The 22,642-nt window shown below is 46.7% G+C and overlaps 1 protein-coding gene across 2 annotated transcripts in view; it reads right to left on the bottom strand.

Moving 5' to 3' along the window:
* The window catches only part of igsf9bb (immunoglobulin superfamily, member 9Bb), a 149,286-nt gene that overhangs the window by 74,140 nt on the left and 52,504 nt on the right, over positions 1–22,642 (bottom strand). For both annotated transcript variants that reach the window (XM_008282644.1, XM_008282643.1), the window contains exons 3-5: positions 21,921–22,067; positions 8,015–8,166; positions 4,271–4,388 (exon numbers count right to left, since the gene is read on the bottom strand). In XM_008282644.1, coding sequence (XP_008280866.1) covers positions 4,271–4,388; positions 8,015–8,166; positions 21,921–22,067 — 417 coding nt within the window. The remainder of the gene's footprint in view (positions 1–4,270; positions 4,389–8,014; positions 8,167–21,920; positions 22,068–22,642) is intronic.

Raw genomic sequence — 22,642 nt, 5'->3', positions numbered from 1 at the left:
ACGGGCACAAATGTTGTTTCAGGTTGTTTCAATTTGCAGAAAATAAATCTTCAAAGAACTTCAGCTTTCTTATTTTGTCTTAAGTCTTTGTTTCAAATGATTTTTATAACTGTGTCATATAGAAGAGCTTCTGAGTTCTGCCCTTTATCGGGGCGCAAAATCTAATATAAGAGTGAATAATAAGCCCACAGTGAGGAATCTGACAGGAGCAGTGAAGACCAGAGAAGGCCTGGAGGTCTGAGGACCGTGATCAGTCCAAACATGCCAACATGGACTCCTGTCATGCACGGGGCTGTTTAGGGGTTTGACAGGTCGAATATAAGTGACCAGAAAGATTTCAGCTTCAGAAGGACTAAAGCTGGTGAGCGATTGTGTTATTTCTCACTAACAGGGATCAGGGTAGAGATGATGGATTTGGCATCATAGGTTCTACATACACGCTTCAGACCCGAGCTGTGTCCCGTCCAGAACGTCCTGCCACAGCCGGGGTCCAGTCCGCTCAGAGTTCTATTTGCTACTGTGCTGGCTTTACAAACGAACAAGAGGAATGAATGTGGTGAAGAGTCAATGCATCCGCTAGAGACTGAGCCTCAGTTCCCTGAGTTCAGCAGAGGTCAGGTCACGACCACTGAGCCGTGCTCATCTGGGTCAGCCATCTCTAAATGACATGACCTGGACCGCTGTGTGGGCTTCCTCCTCATTCCTCCTCTTTGGTGAGGCGTATATTATACACATTTATACCGTGTTTACCTTCAGTTTCTGGAAAGTGAAAAACATGGAGCTGATGTGATGCAGCACACAGCAGACGACACGTGATCCGTTTGGGTTACCGACTGATACCGACACATCACATCAGTCACATTTCATTTATGCTGGAGGCAAAAAGCTCTTCTTATTCCTCTTTAGGACATTACACCATAAAGTTGTTCAAATACCATCATTAGGCTTCATCTGGTCTTCAGTGTTCGCTACGTTTAGCGTTAGCGGTCCTCTGGCTAATTCTAGCTTTGGCTGTTAGGTCTCACATGCTGCTGCATGAAACGCTGCTTCCATCCTCCTCCGCCTGTTGCCGTCCATGGATGTGATGGTGCATGTGAAGGATGAGAGAGATGATGTTTCCCACCAGAAGGCAGAAGATAGATTTAACACATGCTTACATGTTAATGAGTAACGCTCGCAGTGTGGCTCCAGGGACGCCAACGTCTGTCTGCTGATTCCCCACAAACACAGGAACCAGTATTGAATATATTACTGGGAAATCAGGCTGATGCTCAGAGAGGGAAGTTGGGATTCTTGTAACTTATCTCCTTTTCCAACAGAGCAGCCGTTCCTTCTCCCTCTTTGTGTGATGAGCCTGGCTGTGGTATGGAAACCAGTAACCCTGTCCTGGATCGCTGTCTGGACCTCGCTCAGCCTGTGTCCCTGTCTGCTCCTCCTCCATCCGGCCTCTTGTCCTGACTGATTGGACCGGTACTTCAACGTTGTGCTCCAATCAAGCCGCGCCCGTCAGCACAGCGCCCGTCCAAAAGCCCGGCCCGACCGTCGCTCTGGGCAGCAGTGATTGTGGCTGTGCCAAAAAACTTGGTCCACTGCAGACACGAGACTGGTTTGTCACCGGATGCTGGGACAGGTTCAGGGTTTGCTACGAGCTCATCTCGTTAAATTGTAAGTATACATGTTTAGACACCAGGTCCAGGGGCGAGACTCCCTCCTGTAGTCTGTGTTGGTGGAGGATATGTAGTTGCAGAAGCCCAGGACTTTAATCTGAAGTTCTTCTGTTGCTACCAAAGGTTAGGAAAGTGAAACTCAAACTTCTGTTTCAAAGACCTCAATTTGTTGGTGTCATTTCTTTTGAGTATCATCAACCAGCTTTCTGATTCATAGCAGTTACATGAGTTAGTTACATAACAGTAGGGATGTCCAGATCACGCTGGTTTGGTTCTGATCCAAACTGAGTCAGTTCATATTTGTACCCATGTTGGTAGATGGTAGATGAGAAGATGGCAGACAGGTTGTAGACCAGCTGAAGTACCTGGTTGTGCCCGTTGCTGATAACAGCTAGCGCTGTGTGGGTTCAGCTAAAGTCTTCTTCTGACCTCTGGCCGGGTCGGGGTTGACTGAAGAGGGAACGGACCAGGACAGCAGTACCATGTACCGGTGCACACATGGTGGCTGTGCGGCCCGAATGATGAACCTGCAGCTGGAAACAGCCCGGCCAGCGTGGACGTGTCCAGTGTGATCATTGATATTATAAATGAATCAACTCTTTACTGATGACGCTGCATCGTTTAGGAAAACTATTCAAAATGACTTCACCTGTATGAAAAACAAAGGATGTTTGGTTTGTGTCGATACCAGTCATACAGAAACTGCTTTGACCTGCCCGGATCAGGATCGTCTACACGTTGACCAGTACCGGTCCGGTTCTGTGTCCTGCTGCTGGACACTGTCTGCTAGCTTGCCATGAACTTCACTGATTTGTCTGAAACAGCACTTCTTCAGTACGGTGAAGAAACAGGAAGTCTTATAAAAGCCTAACGTTTGTGTTCCCACTCTGTCTTCTTCATCGTCCTCTTCACTGCTGTAGTGAAGCTTCTCTGAACATGTAAATGCATCCAGACACACATGCTGACTGACAGACAGTAATAATGTCTGCATCTTTCATCTTGGTGCTGAGAACAGACAGTAAATAGTTCCTGTTTAAACTGTCTGCCCTGAAGTCCTGCTTTGCATCCTGTATATTTGGAACGCTGTGTATTTGTGACTCTGCACCGCTGGGAAAAGAACAGTTTCTTCAGCAAAGCCGCCCCAGACTGCTCATTAAACTGTCTGCTGCATTTTAGAGGAGATGAGGGGCGCTGATGTGATTGGTCATTACTGGGGGCCGTCCCACCTCCACCTGATGCTTCTGCAGTCTCCCCACAGCAGAGCATTCATCCTGCTTCACAGCTTCTTGTTTATGGCATGAGGATGTCAGTCGTCTGAGTGAATCCGGTGGGAACAGTCCAGAGTGACCAGAACCTTGTGAGAAGCTGTTTGTGTGTCATAAACTGCACATATAAGCAAGGAAGATGTTCAATGTTCCCAAAACAAGACCTCCAGCAGACTCAGACGTCTGGTTACCCGGCTGGAGCCCTGGAGCGTCATAACGCGTTGGACAGAAAGTACTGAAGAAGTTTATCTGCCTCCATCAAAAACAATGATGTTTTAGGTTCAGTTTGTTTTATTTCTGTGGGTGGCACACGATGGAGGCCAGCGCTGGTAGTGTTGGATAGAAAACGTACCATGTTGTAGCGCTGGCGCACATTCAGACAAAATCCAAAGAGGTGCAGCGTCTGTTTCCCTACAAGCTCATGAATAATGCTGAGTACGTCTAAACAGCTAACTATGAATGTACTCTTTCCACTTCTCGTCTAAGCATCCTGCTCACCTGAGAGTCAGAGTGACGGCCAGACAGCACATCTACAAGTGTTTACGTGTTGCTGTCAACACGGCACAAGTCTGAACAGCAGTCACGTTAACAGATATGTATTCAGACTACGATGTACTCTGAGCTCAGTGAAGCGACCTGGAGAAGCTCTTCTACACATTTCAGCAGCAGTAATGGTCCAAAAACATCACATGTGCAAAACCTGCAGGCTGCTGGTGGCAACACTGAGGTTTCATTTGCCCTGGACAGGACTGTCCAGGGCAGGGTGTCCTCACTGGGACGCCAACCAGAGACCTTCTAGCTGTGAGGCGCTAACGGTGCTAACCACCGAGACACCTGCAGCCCACAAACCAAAATGTTGTAAAATCATGTTTCTGACAAAGTGTTGACAGCAGCTGAAGTTTGCTTTGTTGCTTTCAGCTGTGGGAGGATCTTTCCTCTGAGTTTATCATGTACCTGCAGCATCAGTCTGTCACAGTGCTACTGAGTCTGCTGGAAACTTGAGTTTCAGCCATGTTTCTAGACAATGGCTGCAGGTTCATAAATCTGTTGAGTCAGTCAGATTTGGTGTCCTTTAAATGTGCCTCCAGTGGAGGAACACAACTCCAGGAAGTCTGAGCGCTGCACCACAGAGCCAGCATGGTCACTGTCACTAATGTTCCTTCATCCTCAAACCTTCTGGTTGTTCAAAGGTTTACATTAACAAATGTGACAGACAGACTTTTTTTGGGGAAAATAGCTGCTAAACTGAACAAACTACCAAAGGACGTCGGTGCCACAAATAAGCATTAAAATGCAATAATAATGGGATTTGTCAGTGTGTGTTTATGACGTCCATACCTTGTACTAGCAGCCGTGTGGTGTGAATGGCCTCTCCCTGGGGGCTGAAGGCTCGACACGTGTAGGCCCCGCGATCCTCCCGGGTGATGGATAGCACCGTCAAACTCCCATCGGACACCTGGACGCACACAAACTCCAGTTTCATGGGCCGGACATTTGACTCTTTTAACACACAGTAAAAATGTCCTTCTATATTGTAAATAATCTTTTTATAGTTATATAGTTTATAGTTGGAGAGGCATCGTTTCTTTACTCATTTATGACTTTAATACACCTCAAACATCTTAAACCGTTTTGTTGCAGACAGAAGATGTCAAATCTTTGGAAAATGCAGGACATTCCCTCTGAGTGGATGAAAGTAGAAACTACAGGGAGGACACTTCATCCAGACTGAACGGCCACTGAACACACTCTGGACAACATTTCAACAGCACAACACAAAGCAGAATTAAAAGAAGGGGAAATAAAAACCACGGTGCCATTAACAGGATGATCCACATCGAATAAAGGAAGTTAAAGTGTGTGAAGGAAACGAAGCCACAGACACAAGCAACCAGCAGAGCTTCATGTTGGCGGTTAACATTTGGACACATGGATGATCAGGACGATGCTTCCATCTGTGTGTAGCTGAAAGCTGCTTATTTGGTTTTGACTGGAGGTACGACGTGCTGGGTTTCTGTCCTTCAGGCATGAAGCTGAGGCTGTCAGGTGGTTTACCAACTAGCAGAAGCAGCATTTTAACACCTAAGCCAGTGTAGAGAGTTAAGGATGGGTTTAAATGGAGCTGCAGCTCTGAATGCTGTCGAGCTGTTGGTGAACGTTGTTTCTGGGACGAGCCGAAGGCAGACGGCTGGAATAGTCTTTCCATCCACCCAGAAACAAAAGCATGAAGGAGTTTCTCTACAGCTTGTCTGCACACAGGACCTCTGCTGCTTCTTTGAGGTGAAACGTTAAATTCTGCTTTTATTCTGGGTCCTTCCATCAGCATCATCTGTCAGCTCGTGTCTTTACATCCACACTCGTCCCTGTTCTGAATCATCCTGGATTTAAACAGATCCAGGGTCTGATGTCTGATGAGTGATATCGCTGGACTGTTCCAACAACATCCACGTTCATATGTGTCTCTAATCCATCCACACCACACATAATCTCAGACATGTGTGTGCTTAAGACCAGCTATTATCTGGCCATGTTTTGTTACACAATAATGAATGAGTTCTGTGTATTTCCTGAGCCGTACATCTTTCACAGCTCATTTGGAGACGACACCAAGAGAGCGGCTGTCAGAGCGTCTGCTTTACAGCACAAAGGTCTGAACAACGTTCACACACTCATGAACTCAACACCAAACTAAACTATGACTGAAACACACACTCGGTGCTTCAGAGTGTCAGACGGCTGATGAGTTACGTTTTGAATCATAAAGCATCCGTTTGCATCATCAGGTCATTTTAAGTGTCTTACTTTTGTTGGACTCAGTGATTTGCTGACTTCATGTTTGAGCTGTTGACACACCGGTTACACCAAACAGCAGAAGTGTGTCCGCCTCTGCATCATGGAAACGATTCAGACGTGAGCCTCACAGCTAGAAGGTGGTTGGTTGGTGTGATGGACAGACGTGTTCATGCTGCTGTGATCTGGATTTCTTTCACGTATTTTGGAGTCACGAGGTCAAAGAGTTGCATTTTACAATCTGTTCACTCGATGCAAACCTCCACATGGACTCTAAGCAGCACCCAGAGCTGTGTTCACATCCACACACATGAAGAACATCACATCAAAACCAAAGCCTCATGTGAGCAGATCTACAGGTTCCTACAGCTGCTGGTCGTTCTATAGAAAAACCCACTATAGCGGTTGTGACTTGGGAAAAGGAACAAATCTAGATAGAACTCTCCCATGAACAAAGCTCAGTCATTTAAATAATTGATCTGATGTGGGGGAGTGATTTCCATCCCTACATTCAGCAGTCACATACTGAGCAGTGTACATTACTCACACTCATGCAACACCTCCTGTAGCTAAAGCTAAACTCTGTCCTGTTGTGTGTGAAGGTTGATGAAGACCTCACTGTGCTGTCACACCTAAACGCTGGAGGTACGAAGGTGAGGCTCACATGCAGATCAGTGTGAAGTAGCTGCAAAATGGGAATTATTAAAAATGAAATGTAGAATTAATTCTTAAAGGTATCAAGCCAACACGTCCAGAGGAGACGTGAGCACAGTGCTGCAGACATGGTGTGGTTTTAAATGCTCAGATGCCACTCACAGGTGTGACCAGGTGCTCTTTCATTCTGTTGGCTTGCTGCAGGAAGTCGTGGGGAGTCGAGCAGAGGCACCGTGAGCATGTGCAGGAAGCAGGTCACAGGCTGCACACAACTCAGTGAGTGAACTGGTTTTTACCAGAGAGGGCTGCTCAGAGCCACCAGTGCAGAAAACGATCACCTGCTATTTGTCTCAGAGCATCTCCCAGTTCAGAGCATCTCCCAGTTCAGAGCATCTCCCAGTTCACCCACACCGTCACCGTTCCACTGCACCTCACCTCCCTCAGCACTCAGTGTGTTTCTATGAACAAGGCATCAGACGTGTGTCAGTTCCCATCAGCCAGTCAGTCATCAGTCCTCCTTACTGGTCGCTGCACGCTGCCTGTGATGGCTCCGCCCACAAACAGACGGGCTGGAAACCTTCCTGTGACCTCAGTGAACGTGGCCGCTGACCCCACCGTGTCAGAACAGTAGATTTAATCTTTTATTACACATTACTGTGGCAGTGAGACACTTTTCTGCCAACACTGTGTGTTTGTGATGCTACTCGGCTGAAGAGGCATCAGCACAGCGTTCAGACACCGAGTAAACCTGGCTTCATCCATCTGCCTTTACAAAAATATATTCCTGTTTATTCAGAGATGAGAAGGCCTGTGTGTGGAGTGAGACCTGAGCGAACACAGTTCTGTCAGGAACGACGACAGACATCGATGTCGGTCGTCATCGCAGGAGGAACAGCCTGAGCTCAGCAGTCCTTCTCTATACTTTATCACCACTAGTGTGTGTTTCTGCAGAAGTTGAGTTTCTGGATTTGGAGCACATTTCCCTTGATGTTTTAATCTGTTTTGTCCTTAGAGGCCACCGTAGATTTAAGAGAAAATATGAATAATAAAGAACGTTTGTGATGCTTTTCTGAACAAAGTCGGACACAAAAAGAAAAAGAAAACAAATAAAATGAGAAGAAGGCCAAAGACTGAGAGCACAGGGACAGTAAAAACCATCAGATCAAATGAATAAATAAATGCATATCAAACATTTGTTAAAGCTTTTTTTAAAAAGACAAGTGAAGGGATTTGGAGGAAGCTGGAGAGAGTGTGTGCCTGCTTTCAGTAGGAAACCAGCAGGGCTTCATCCACAGCTCCCACTGGTCAGGAGGACAGGCCAATACATCACATGATGCATGAAGGAGAGAAACCTGAGTGCACGGCTCCAGCTCAGCACCAGGTGGAGGCTGGCTGGTTAGCATCGTGGAGCATTTAGCAGCTAAAGAGCACCACGGGTCCCTCAGGAGCAGCACAGACTAAAAACAGAGAGACTTTCAGAAAGCTCGACTCCCAGTGAACGATGAGCAAATGTTTGCTAACAAGCTGACCGATGTGCAGGAAGTTGAGTCGACCCTCTGTGTGAACACAGCCGCCTCCTGAAAACAACGAACAGAGCAGGAGGGACAGAACCACCGTGGACGAGCAGACAGAACATACCTTATACTTGGCACTGCTGACCATGAGGCTGCCTTCCCGCAGCCAGCTGACCGAGGGTTTGGGGTTACCGAAGGCCGTGCAGGTCAAAGTGATGCTCCCCCCCTCCTTGGCCTCCACGTACTGAGGTGGTGTGTCTGTGAATGTGGGGGGGGCTGAGGGGTAACAGGGCAGAGACAGAACAAGCAGCCGGGTTAATGAAGGTCCAGCAGAACCAGGCAACGGACAAAGAGACTTCAGCAGTCTGCAGAATCTGTGACATCAATCCTGAAAATGCATCAGCGTCGATCAGTAACATGCGGGACACTTTTGGCTCGTATGAAGTTCACACAGCAGATCACATACAAGTCGCATTGAAGTGGAAACGTGAAGGAAGTCACAAAGAAATCCTCATTGAGCATCAAGTCCTGCAGTGTGAACGTAGCCAATCTGTGGGATTGTTCAGTCAGATAATACGCCGTCATCCTGATTGGTGACATTAAATGTCATGTCGGAGTCACAATCCAAGGCTGTCGCTATGTTAAGGCTGTTTTTATGGGTTCTGTTGGTTTTTCCTACAAACCTGTCTGATAGCAGGTTTAGGATTGTTAAGGGTCGATTATCCAGTCATGACTGTAGTTTTTAACTTGAAGAAGAACTCGTCGCTGGTCTGATGGTCACCAATAAAGGGCTGAATGATTACACTGTGTGATGGGAGCAAACACGTGGCTGTCAGTTAAATTAGGTGAATAAATGCTTTTGGTCAGTATAACTAATGACACAGCTGCGTTGCTGCTGAGTCTGGTTGTGAATGAAACATGTCGCTGTGAGCTGTGAAGCACTGAGGAGCTCCAGCTGCTCAGCGACTTGATGCTTCCTGAGCCATGAACCTGCAGTGGCTGCTAAATAAACACACAACATGTGATGGAGAGATGATCCATGTCATAATACTTGTGGTAGATAATGGTTTGGATGCCAGGGGAGACTGAGAGCTAAGTGGTAACTGTGGGAAAAAGGACTTCTTTGGTTTTTATTACAACAGCTTCCTGTATTGCCTCCTGGATCAATACAGTATTCATCTTTACTCAGAGAAGACTCATCAGGGTTTAAATTGTTCTGGTACCAACTAATGACCCAGCAGACTGTGTAATCACACACATATATTATCTTCTAGTATTTAAAGAGCATGTTTTCTAGATCATGTGTGTTGTTGTTTTCCAGAACATGCATGAACATCCTCTGATCAGACAGTCTGATGTTCCATCTTGGTTTCTGTGTTTCTGTTCAGACATCCGGCTGTTAATGTGTTATTATCTTCATTAGTTGGGTTTCCATCCAAACTTTAACCAAATGTTGACAAAAATTCAAAAGAAGATGCAAAGTGATGCCAGTTCCCATCGACTGGAGCCGCGAGAACGAGATAAACAGCAGGTGGCGCTAATTCTCTAGTCAGATGAAACTAAACCTTCGTAGAAGAAGATGCAAAACAAAACAACCAAACAAAACTTCTACGTGTGCGAGACGCCGCTACATGTGACACGTGTTCCACTGCGCTGAGGTTTGTGTGATCTGAGCATGAAAACACTCCGGCTGCACTACATGCTGCAGCAGGACATCCTGCTGGTTTGTCTCATTGCCACTGACATACTATGTATTAGGACACACTAAATGTCCCTCTGGCATACTGCATAGTCTGGAAACTGGGTGCTGGAGCAGACATAGCCGGGCTGGACCGTTGTTCAGTCGTGTGTCACGTGATGATGCTACATCACGACTTAAATCTGTTACACAATGGATACTGAAAGTTATTACAGATCAAATCACCACATCTGTCAGAAGGATCACAACCAGAGATCTGCCCAGACCCGTCCTCTCTGGCACCCAGCGGGACCACATGATTGAAATGGATCCAGTCAGAACTCATTCCTGGTTCCTGCATGACTCTGAGGAGGGCTACAGTCACACCAGGTCTGGTCCAACCGACTCGTCCACATTTAGTTTTGATGAACATGCCGGCTCTTCACCACCTTCAGCCGTCTGGTGTTTCCATTCAAGCTCTTCCCCCCAGAGGTTATGCACAAAGTGAGAATGTGCGTAAAATCATGTAGATTGAATTTATCTGTTAGGATCCGTCCTATCAGCACCTTCAGGCCCACATTTACATTCAATACAAAAAGCCACTAAAATGAGGCTGGATAAAATCCTGTCTCCCTCCGAGGCTCAGACCCCAGGCTGGATTTAAAGGCATGTTATCTCCTTAGAAAAGAAATCTCCACATTGACACCATTTATCAGAGCCAGAAACCATTAAAGCAGAAAAAGTGATTGGATTTTTAACTTTCTGACAGTCATTGAACTAACCATGTGTGATATGACATTTGACCAAAACCACATGATTCTGTGTCAATTCAAATGACTGGACTTATTGGCTGAAGTGCAGACATGAGACAAGCACAGAATCTAATGAAGAAGTGAAAGTGTCGATGGTATGTAGTCATCGGTTTGTTCCAGTGCTGGTCACACCTGTGGGCACTGAGAGAAACGCTGCACCTGTACAGTCATGAAGAAAAGATCACACACACCTGTAAAGACAAAACCTACACTCAGCTGTTTGGTGACGTAGACGGTTCTGGTCATCAGATTTTCTTCGGTCTCTTAACTTGTTGTGAGTGATTAAAACTGACGACAGCAAATAGGATCCATTTGATCCGCTCATTAGATTCAACCTCAAACAGTACGATGGGAAAGTCTACGGAGCTCAGCTCAGACCTGAACCACTGCCATGATCAGGAGGAAAACACGAGCTATCACTGGCTGCTGAGGGTCACAAAGCAAACATCTGCTTGAACTGCACTCATGTCAAAGGTACAACCAGAAACTTGTAAAAAGCTTGTAGACGGCAACCAAAAGCAGCTACTTTGGGTGAAAATGGCCGAGAGACATTTACCCAAATATTAGCGCTGCTGTATGTATGTTCTAGACCCGACAGATTTTGTCGTATTTCCAGAAGATTCATAATAAATCTACAAATGCATTATTGTTTATTGTGACAAAACTGTTTCTTTGAGTGTTTCCATCCATCATCTCTACACCTTCATCCTCACCAGGGTCATGGGGGGCGGAGCCTATCCCAGCTGACTCAGGGTGAAGGCAGGTTCACCTGGACAGGTAACCAGTCTATCACAGGGCTACACTTAGAGACAGACAACCAAGCACACTCACATTCACACCTACGGACAATTTACAATCACCAATTAACCTCAGCATGTTTCTGGACTGTGGGAGGAAGCCGGAGAACCCGGAGAGAACCCACGCTGCACGGGGAGAACATGGAGACTCCACGCAGGAAGATCCCGGGTGTCCTCACCGGGACGCCAACTGGCGACCTTCTAACTGTGAGGCGCTAATGGTGCTAACCACTGATCCACCTGCAGGGAGTCGCTGGTAACTTAAGATGCATGATCCTGTGTATGTAAACTTTTCTCATGACTGTATACAGATATGTACGTGGACATCTTTCCATTTTTCTAAGTAAATAATGAAGGGATTTCCAGTCCAGTCAAACATGAGCCCAGAGTATAAATGTGACAGGAGCAAAGAAAACCAGAGTTGACATGTAAGCAGACTGTGTGGTTCTGATTCTGACATCGTTGGACACATGCTGATGTATCTGTGAGCTGATGTTATATAACATTTACATATTCTTCAACAGTGAGGAGCTCTTGACAGAAATGTCGTTTGTATTTTTATAGGTTCTTCATTTTATGTCAGAAAATCACTTGTATGAATGGAAACGTCATCATTTTTATAAAAACTGCTGTTTTCCTTCTGGAGGACTTTTGCATCTCAGCCTACCTGCTCTGAAGGAGCATCCAGGTGTGTATAATAGCAGCAGACCGGCCAATCCAACGAGTGACCCAGAGACCATTTAATAATGCATGTCTGTAAACCTTCGCCTGACTTTGCCGTATGGTTGGCTGCACATGTCTCTGTCCACAGCTCTACATCTGTACAGAAGGTAAATGATGGAAGCCAGGTCTCAGTGGGGTGCTGGTCACAAGAAGAAACGCTGAGGAATGAACATGAGGGGCATCTTGGCCCTGTTCCTGCTCTGTGGATTCAGAAAGCATTCAGGCCTCAGCCACTGGACCTCATAGATCTACACTCAATAACCCGTAATGACAAACAGAAAACATGTTTATGACATGTACATCTCTGATATAACTAAATATTCACACACTGTGTCTATAACAGGTCCCACAACTCACCCAGCATGTCAGGACAACAACCATGAAGTCCAAGAAACTCTCTGCAGAGGGTCCAGAGCCATTTCTACAGCTCTGAGCACCGTGGCCTCAATGTAAGGGGAAGGAGTTTAAAACCACCAGGACAGTCCCATCAAACTGCCAAACAACACAGGCTTTGGTCAGGGAGGTGACCAAGAAACCAGTGGTCCCTGTAGCAGAGCTTCAGAGGTCCTCTGCAGAGATGGGACAAAGTGCCAGAAGGACTACCACCTCTGCAGCACTCCATCAATCAGGCCTTCATGCCTCCCTGGATCCCCTCTGACCTCCTGCATGAAGACCAGCGTGGACCTGCACTCCCTCCTCCTGCTCCTGTCCTCATTCCTGTCCCACAATAAGCCTTATTATCATCGTTACCCGTCTCCCTCGGTACACACTAGGAGCTCACTCCTAACGAGAACGTTGTGATGAACATTCTGTCTCATCACTGTGAGACGTGTGTCTGATGAAGACAGGTGTGTGCCGGGTGGAGCAGCTCCTCACCTGCAGCTCTGCACAGCAAAAAACTCCTGTTTGGAAAAAGATTCTAACGGGATGTTTTCATGTTCTCATTAAGGGTTACTAAGTGTAGTTAGATGGAACTAAATGAGATTTCTATCAGTTAAATCTGCAGCACAGTGTATTCAGTCTGACTGTCCTGACATGAGGACACACTGACCAGCAGCTCATGAAAGTCTTCATGTTTGCCGTCCTAAACACTGTCTGCTACACAGGTAGAGCAGGTGTGACACTTCCTGCAGCAGCAGCAGAACTATTTAATAAAAAGAACAACTTGTTCTTGTCCTTCAGGAACACGACGGACTTGAAGCTGGTGAGTTGTTTTATGTGATTTCATTTTTTAAATGCCTCCTTTTCCTTTTTGTGCAAAATTTTAAATGTTTAGTGAAGACGGGCAAACAAATGTCTATTAACTGATCCACCTAAACCAGATAAATAGGAAGAAAACAAACAGATGTTCACCTTTAGCTACGGAGCTGCTGCACTTCCAACACGTGTGATGTGGCAGCGCAGCGTCAGAATAACACCCTGACAGAGCGCCGGCTGCATTTGGTAAAACCATTTCTCTAAATCCTCTTTAGCTCAGAAGCTGCCAAGATTATGAGTCGGGATGATCATACAAGACAACTGGCACGTCTTCCTACCAAAACATGCTTAAGCCATGTGTCCGACCGCCCCGCCCCATCTCCCGTGTTCCGGCTCAGTTCTATCCACACGCACACATCAGTACCATTGTCAGTGATTCAATACAGATTCTGTTTGGACATAATTCCTATTTTGATATTCTCAATCTAATCACCTTAGGACTGAAGCTGATCTGCTTACATGTGTAATCCTGTAGCCTCTCCATTGCTAACATGTCATTCTATCTGCAGCCATGAGCCCGGCCATAGTGCTAATTCCACGCCTCCCATCCTAAGACCATGCAGCTTCCAACAGATGTCTCAGCTGCAGCAACACAGCGTAATCCTGTAAACACCAACAATTTTACTAAATGTGTTTGCCCGAAGCTGCCTGAGCTTCACTAATGCCCACCACCTTGTTCCTTTGGTTTTCATGACAACCTCTAGGTGTCTGGCACCTTGACATGTCGCCTGATTCTAAAGTGTGCTATACAAATAAAATGCATTATTATTAATTGTTTAGCGCTGAAGTAAGACAAATGCTGATGTCTGGGAACTTCCTGCTTCTCCAAACGTCGCTATGTCTGAAAACAGCAGTTTGTTTTGCCATTTCTTTGCTCCACTCGTCAGATGCAGATCAACACCTGACATGGAGGGAAACAGGACAGCTGCATGTTTACCACCAGAAGATCTTAGGTTCTGATTGAACAGTGCTGCTCAGTGATCAGGCAGAAACATACTGAACGTTAACGCTGCCGAACTACTTCACATTGTGGAGGTCCCTCTTCTAACACATAAAACCCCATCAGGGCACAGGACCTCAGGGGGAGTCCTGTGGTGTCTGCACCAGGGCACTGGTCCAGGTTGCAGGGTGAGGCCTCTGTGGACCCGGCCTGTCCCTGCTGTGCCATGCACTGTACACCAGGAACTGTTTTTAGCACAGATGGTTTCGGGATCTCCTGCTGCTTTGAAATGGCTCCAAATGACTTTCCTGATTTGTTCAAGTCAATAATTTGCTTTTTGGGATGTGTGGTGATTTTGTCACCATAGCGATTGCGGTCTGATGAGTGCATCAAATGGGCTCGATTTAAACCGGCTCAGATCAGGTGTAGCATCAGCATCAGGTGTGGTCAGTCCATTAACACATCGGTCAGCTTACTGGATGTATACTGGTGACCCAGCAGGTGTACTTGTGGGAGACTGAGGGGTTTATGAGAAGCTACCTCACCTTCCACATGCACTCATCAGTCCTGGTATGTCCACTCTGGCTTTCAGTGATTGGCTGTTACACCTGTACTGATAGAGGTGTGGGCGGGACAGAGCTGATATCAGAGAGGGAACCGGCTGCATCGGCCAATAAAAACAACGACACCAGTGATCTAAAAAATGCCTGATCTTGGCCTCAGTAACGGGTCGGGTCGAGTGATCCCTACTCTGCATACCGCCACATATCATCATGCTGACGGGAAGATGGCTTTGAATGGTCTTTTTTTTAAATACAGTTTAGTCCAATAACTACCAACTACAGCGGTAGTAGGTAGTAGCTAGTAGTTAGTAGTTAGTAGGTAGTAGCTAGCAGGTAGCAGTTAGTAGTTAGTAGTTAGTACTGCTGCCTCCCAACTAGAAGCTCATGGATTCAGGCTGCATGCTGTGCCTGTGTGGGTTTTCTCTGGCTGCTCTGGCTTCCTGCATGGGAGGTTAACTGGTGGTTATCAGGTGGCCATAGGTGCAGGTGTACATGTCTGTGTCTTTGTGTAAGCACGGTGATGAAATGCTGAGCTGCTCCCTGCCTGGACCTGCCCCCTGCCTGGACCTGCTCCCTGTCCAGTGTCAGCTGTCCAGCCCCCCTGAAGCACAGCTGATGGATGAAACGACTGAGCATCGAGTCGTAAACCATTTGTCACACAACACTACGAGTTTTAAAAGTTTCTTGTGAGAAGAAAACATTTCAGTGTGAAAGTCAGCGTGCAGAGGAACTGGCTCACCTTTACGTGATGCCGTGGCTACACTCTGGTCATGTGACCTGCAGCTGTGAGCAGGTACTATTTTTATAACACACCTTGGTGGTGCAACAAAGGACGCTTTGACTCATAATAACTGATGTTCAGCTTTCAAAAAGCATCACGTTCACAAGCTACAGAATGAGTCGATTAAATCCAGACGACAAACTAAAACATGAATAAAACGGACCTGGTTCCAGGTGGAGGTCAACAGTCGGGCTTCTGCTGGTTTGGTCGCGGACTCAGGGAAAACGGTTTGAACTGTGTGACTGATGATCTGTTCCAAGCACGTACGTAAAGGAAACCAGTACCTCCGTGGCAGATTCCTATAAGTAAGGACATTCTGACACATGGTCATAGGTTCTATGTGGTGCTGTTCTATGTTCTGATCGCTGAGTGAACAGAAGGAAAACTGGGTCGGTCACGCTGGTACCGCCTCATCCAGGATGTTCTGCTGCAGCCATCAGCCCTCTGTATGGGAGGAAGACGCCTGGCGGATGTCTTGAAGCCAATCACAGTCATCTGGGGAGGCACTAAGCTCAGGAAGCAATAACAGCGTCTCTGCCCAGTACTGATACAGGAAACCAGCGCTGTCACTAAAATGGCCAATCCTCCAGAATAACCAGCGAGACTTGCCTTCATGTACAATCCAAACCTCTGGTCAAACACTGGTGTCCATGGTAACACGCAGACAGCCGGAGGAGAACGCTCCCTGAAATGTGAGGCTGACAACTGAAGTCTACATCCGTCAGGTACAGGCTGCTGTATGCATCTACAGGTGTGACCTGAATCTCATCATCTACCCAAGTCCACAAGGGTCTGTTTAATAAATCAGTGTGTTATTAACATGTCTTGTGACACTCAGCAGAACTTTAGGTTTGTGTCACAGTAAACCAGTAATAATCCAGCATACGGTACTTTGCATGGTTATGAAAGAAGCATCACCACCTGATCCATCATCAGAAGCAGGACAGTCACATGAGGAGGTCAGCATGGCTGACAGGACCGTCTGAATCCAGAATCACACACATCCTGCATCCTGTACGTCCTGCACGGCAGCCTTCGCCTCCTGCTGATTGGTTCAAGTCACACTTTCAGATGAAACTGAAGTTACCTTCTGCCCAATTACACTCAGTCCAACATAATAAATAGCATAAATATCTACAATCGTAGGTGTATTCATTCACTCATTAATGAGGAAGTCGGTGCTGGTGGTTTGGGCGTCCCGGTGGCCAGCCACGGTGTGTAACGGTCTAATTAGACTGTGACGGGGAGGTAGCAGTGGCAGCTTTATCCCATTTTCCTTCAGAACCGTAACCTGTGCTGAGGAAAAATAAGCTGTTGTGTCCTGACAAGTGTCAAAGAGTTCATCAGAAAGAGAGGAGGCATTTCAGGGAAGAAGTAAACACAGCCACAAAGGTGAAGGTGGAGAAGGGCAGAGGACAGACAGGAAGCAGCATGCAGACACTGCAGAGCTCTGCTGCAGAGCACCAGCATGGCAAGCAGAGGGATGTGTGGAGCTATTTTAGGGGGAGCGGCTGAAGACAAACCCTGGGAGATATGAACCTTGCTTCTTTGGCATCACCTCATGCTGAATTGGGGCTTGCACTGTGAGAGAGAGAGATCAGGGAAGCAGCGGGAGTCTAAATCATCTTAGGGGAAAGAAAAAGTCGATAGTAATGTCCCAGGAAGGCAGAAACCAGGAGGCTGCTCACGAGTCAGTCTTCCTCATCCATCCATCTCCTGTCTATTCTGCTTCACCCGTTCACACGACTTCAGCTGCTCAAAGACGAAGCAGCAGGAGTTATGAACTACCTGGTCTGCTATTCCTCAGATTTCACACTTCAATTTCACAATTCCAGCAAAAACTTGCACAACAATTACATCATTGTTACAAACACAGCCTGTCCTGCTGCTCATCACGTTCTCCACTCACACTCCATCCGGAGCAGACTTCAGAGCAGCACAGGTTCACAGGAATGAATCAGAGGTGTCAGCTCGTAGAAGAAAAGCTGCACCACAATCTATATGCACCTCACCAGAAATCTATATGCGGCACTTACATCTTCAGCGCCAACACGGCTGACAGATTAAGTGCTCCGAATAGTCACTGATGTTTGACAACGACGGGCTGAGGTGGATGCAAATGGGGAGCTATAAATAGAAGTAGCGCTGGAGCTTCATCCAGTATGTAACACGGTCCTGAACCTCCTATCAGAGGAACCAGAAATATCTCCCACACTTGTAGATAAGGTACAAAACATAGAGCGAGGCATTCACCCACATGGCGCTGATTCCCAGGTGATGAGATTTCATTGTCCTCAGGTTCACAGAGCTAATAGGACCCACTGGTGGCTCACCTTCACCACTGAAGGAGGATCAGCGCTGCATGGTAGTGACTGGCTCACTGACGTAACATCTCCAGCCTGCCAGCTACGTACAGCTCACTACAGCGACAGGAGCTTCAGCGTGTTCATACAATGTTTGCATGGAAACCATCAGATAGATCAGATTTATTCTGACATTAGGAAAAAACTAAAAACATTTCTGACAGTTCTTCTGCTCTGTTCTACACAGAATTCTCTTCAGGCTTGACCCCAGATCTTCTACAGCCACAGAGGAGCTGATCCTGTATCTGCTCAGAGTCAAAGCTCTGTCTTAAATATTCATCCATCCATCATGTGAACAGCGCTTCATCCTCACTGGGGTCGAGGAGGCTGGAGCCCGCTGAAATATCTGGTCACTTAAAAACACTGAACAGATGTTTTCTAAATGTTGACAGAGTACAATGAGCCACGATGAACGCTGTCATCTGAATCAATTAATAAAGAATGAAGCGCTTTTGCAGTAACGACCAATGTGGATCTGACTCGTGATGAATTCACGTATCTAAGCCGACTTCCTGTTGTCTCATGTCCAGTGCATCCAGCGGTTCATGTTAACTATGTTGCTGTCCTGTCTGCTTGTCCTCACAAAACCCAACAGCCAAGCTCAGATGTGCTGGTGGAGCTTAGAGAGGAGACCGGCCTCCAGAGCAGCTCTGTTAGAAGGTCCCTGAGTAGGTGGGATCTCAAATGTAATTGGATAGTAGATGTGTCGTGATTGGCCAGTTCATACTGGGAACACCAGCCCTTCCCTCGTCCTGTACTGGGAGAGCAGCACTCAGTGGTTGGTGTGGACGGCAGCATGGTGCAGCGCCGCTAACCGCTGGGTGCAGTTGGGGAAAGCTTCTGTTGTTTCTGTTTCTGAGAGTTGCTGATGTGAAGCACTGTGAGAGGACGGAGGTTGTGAACGGTGCTGTATAAATATAATTGACTTGACTTGTCCTTTCCAACAGCTCACACCAGATCATAGGTGTTTGAAACGTAGTGTGTCTACAGAGACGGACACGGAGCAGCCGCTGGCCTTCAGCCTTCGTCCGTCAGGTGAGAAACTGACTTTATAATGAGCTGTTTCAATCACTTCAGCTTATTATGATCCACAGATTCAACTTCCAATGAAAGAGCGTTGTTGTGTGTTGTCTACCACATGCCTACAGGCTGAGGAGAGCAGCGTGGGTTTGACTGAACAAGAGGGGCACACACACATTTACATAATTTACATTAAAAATGATTTGACTCAATAAATCCTTCATCTACAAGAACAAGCCAACCAACAAATGGATCATCTGCTGATTTAGTGCATGAAGATCTGGAGGACGTGAACATACAGCGGTGTCTGGCGTTATGCAGCAGTGCTGAACGGTGCTCACGCTGTGCTCACCACTTCCTAAGATGCCTCTGGTGAATGATTTTGGGTTTTTCCTGGAAGACTGGTCAGAACTATTCTGTAGCAAAGTGTTGGCCGGCTCACCTGCATCGCTATCTCTGAACGCAAGATATACAGAAGAGCCAAATCCCTCCCAAAGACCAAATGAGTTTCCATTAAATGCATTAGACTGAATAAACTGAGACTGTGTCGTCAGAAGACGGTGTGATAGACTATCATACTCATGGCTGTAACAAACACAGGAGTAGAAGCCAGAAGCAAAACCAGACATTTGGTCACTGCTAAGAACCCTGAAGAGGAAGAAGAAGCAAACACAACTCTACAATAAATAAATAAAATAAAATGGAGAGAAGTCATCTGGACTCGTTTGTAATCCAGAAAGGTCGAGTCAGGATGGAACAAGTCTGATCCACTGGTGCGTCCGGTACCACCAGGTATCTGAGCTGTTCTCATGACACTGGACCAATGGAGGACGTATGAGGCATGGCTGCTCATATTTTGGCTCTTTGGTACCGGAGGGCCTACACCCCCACTGGTGCTCATCATCTGTCTCAGCTTGGCTGCCAGACTGTTCTGTCGGCTCCCTGTATCAGACTGGCCTCTGGTTGGGGGCGCTGTGCACCAACAGTTCATTACATTAATGAAGTGTCTATCAGCTTGGCAGTAAACATGACTCCATGTTTCTGGGGTCTTCTGCATTTCTACATGCTGCTGAATATCTTAACCTGAACACGGGTCAAGTAAAATGTTTGTATTCTGAATAGCATCAGCCCATTCTGATGCAAATGCTAAAAACTATTTTAGGATATCAATACCATAGCAACAATAGCTCCTCATACTGCAGTGAGAGTGCATGCACAGTGAAATGGGAGTTTTTAGTAGATGTATGGAATCAGTTTGTCCAGCACACTGTCTTCTGTCAAAGCACAAACTCCTTCCAAACTTTTAGTCATTTTAAGTAAAAAAGGAGGTAAATGTAAAGGTGTTAATATACCCAACGCACTGCATACGTCGACGCAACACAGGCAGAGTGAACAGGCACCGACCCGTCCTGGGTCCATGCAGACATACAAATACTGGGACATGAGTGTCCTTCTGCCTGTGGTTCTAACTAACGGTACACTGAGCGCTTCCACAAACATGCCATAGGCAACTATCTCTGAACCCAGCTGGCTTTTAGTCAGTTGGTATAAGTTTGTGTTCATGCTGACCTCCACCCACAGTGGCTCCATCTTCGCTGCTTTGCTTTCTGTTCCTAGTGAGAAGTCATGTGCTCTGGAGCAAGTATCTGACCACGTCATCTATCCCATCAAACACATAGTTAACAAAGAGCTGAAAAAAGCAGACGTAGTGATGTACAATACATCCGCTTTGTAGTGAGCTCATGTTTCAGAGGTGGACTGATAACATAAACCTGCAGCTTGTTGTTTCCACAGCGACCCTGGATTTCCATACAGAACGCATTCTGCAGGTATACAGGTCTCTATTTTCATCAGACAACGGGTATGTTTAAGTAGGAGCTGTTTTTACCTTTGACGTGTTTCGACTGTCACTTCAGTCTTCCTCAGAAACGTCACTGACGTCTGTGCTGACGTGTCTTTACCAGCTGCTGGTTTCCTGGAGGAGGCGTGACCCGCCTGGCGAGGCCACGCCTCCTCCTGCCGCCTGGTGGTCTCTGCAGGAGAGCGTCCCATGTGTGGGACAGCATGATGCCCCCTCATCACGGTCCACGTGATCTCGTTCATGGTTCATGATGACCATCGCATCAGAGAGCAGCAAATTCAAACGCTGCATCAAGGAGGCCACAGAAGTCAGGAGGCGAGCCCGAGAGAGAAGAAGTGCAAACGGTACCAACGTAAACTAAGGAGGAGGAAGAGAGAAGGGATCCATGCTAGGCTAAAGGCTAACTCCTCCAGATGATCCTGAAGAAAGGCTCCCTCATCCTGTCTGTACAGCACCATGACTATAAACCTGACTCGATTTGAGTCGGCAGATGTTTTCTCTTTTTGTGGTAAACTTCTGTCTACTTGTGCTTGTTTCATCTCTCACTGCAGTAAATCTGTCTTTGCGTTCATTTATGCCCATCTGCAGTGCTTTTGTGTCTGTTGGTAGTTTGAAGTCTTCATGTGTGTCTTTGCAATCATTTGCATCTCGTTGTGTTTAGTTTTGTTGGTTAATGTCTCTTATGATTAACCAGGTTGTTCTGACACCTTTTTCAGCCTCGTTTTCTTTTTTCATGGTCTTTTGTATCTAATAACATCCATCCATCATCTCTTCACCTTAATCCTCACCAGGGTCATGGGGGGCGGAGCCTATCCCAGCTGACTCAGGGTGAAGGCAGGTTCACCTGGACAGGTAACCAGTCTATCACAGCTGACTCAGGTGAAGGCGCATCTAATTCCAGTTGTTGTGTTTTACGTTGCAGTAATTGTCTAATTCTTTGTAGTATCTCTCTGAGCTCATTTTGCATCCCTTGCTAGTTGGTTCTGCATTTGTTTGCAGTCATTTGGTCATTCAGTAACGCCTCCTCTGACAAATCTGGCACCAATGAAAGCAAAAAATAAAATAACACTATTCAGCCTCACATCTTTACATCTGATTCATGTGTTCTTTACAAAAACTCACCAATCCACATGTGCACCATGTAGGTGAAGACCAGTGGGAGTACATCACTGCCTCATAGGTCTGATCATTATTCTGAACAGCTTGAATAATGCATGATGCCTGATGCTACTCACCGTTGACGGTTAGATGCACCCAGCTGCCGTTGTGGAAGGTGTCATACTGCTGCTCCAGCATCAGCACCTTACACTCGTACCAGCCCTGGTCGTCTGAACGCACATTCTCTATCCGCAGGGAGGACTTGCCGTGTAGGCTGGCCCGGCCTGGTCCAGGGAGACGGGGCGTCAGCAGGAAGGGACACAGGGAGGTGAGAAGGACGGGAGGATTGAATTTAATGAAGGAAATGAAGGGAAGGAAAGAACAGGTGAGAGGTGAATGAACAAAGAGGTGAGAGAAGAGAAACACCAGATGAATGTTAAAGAGAAGATCAACCTTTGAACAGTTCAGATATAAATAGGCAGGGATCACAGAGTACACTGTGCTGTGTTAGCGGAGGCGTCTCAGGGTAACATCACAGTGCATCAGACCCGTCTCCAGACAAACACACTGCAGCACACTGAACCTGCAGCACAGCATCAAAGCAGGACAGCAACTGCAGTTGGATATGTGCAGCAAAACCTGTCAATCAGGCGTCTGTCCGCATCTCCATGTGTAGCGTCTATTTTGGAGATGCACTGAGGCAAGGACAGGTCATTACCTCCTCTGAGGAGTGGGACGATACGACAACACAAGAGCAGGAGTCACAATCCATCATAACAGATATCGGCTTTTCACTGGGGTTAGGAACGGCTGCGTTTTACTTTTACAGATCAAAAGCTAAAGAGGACAGGAATTATGA

This window comes from Stegastes partitus, unplaced genomic scaffold (genome assembly GCF_000690725.1).
Source record: "Stegastes partitus isolate 25-593 unplaced genomic scaffold, Stegastes_partitus-1.0.2 Scaffold280, whole genome shotgun sequence".
In the NCBI taxonomy this organism is placed as follows: domain Eukaryota; kingdom Metazoa; phylum Chordata; class Actinopteri; family Pomacentridae; genus Stegastes; species Stegastes partitus.
The sequence above is the reverse complement of the archived record's forward strand: the minus strand, read 5'-3'. Positions and strand labels throughout refer to the sequence as shown.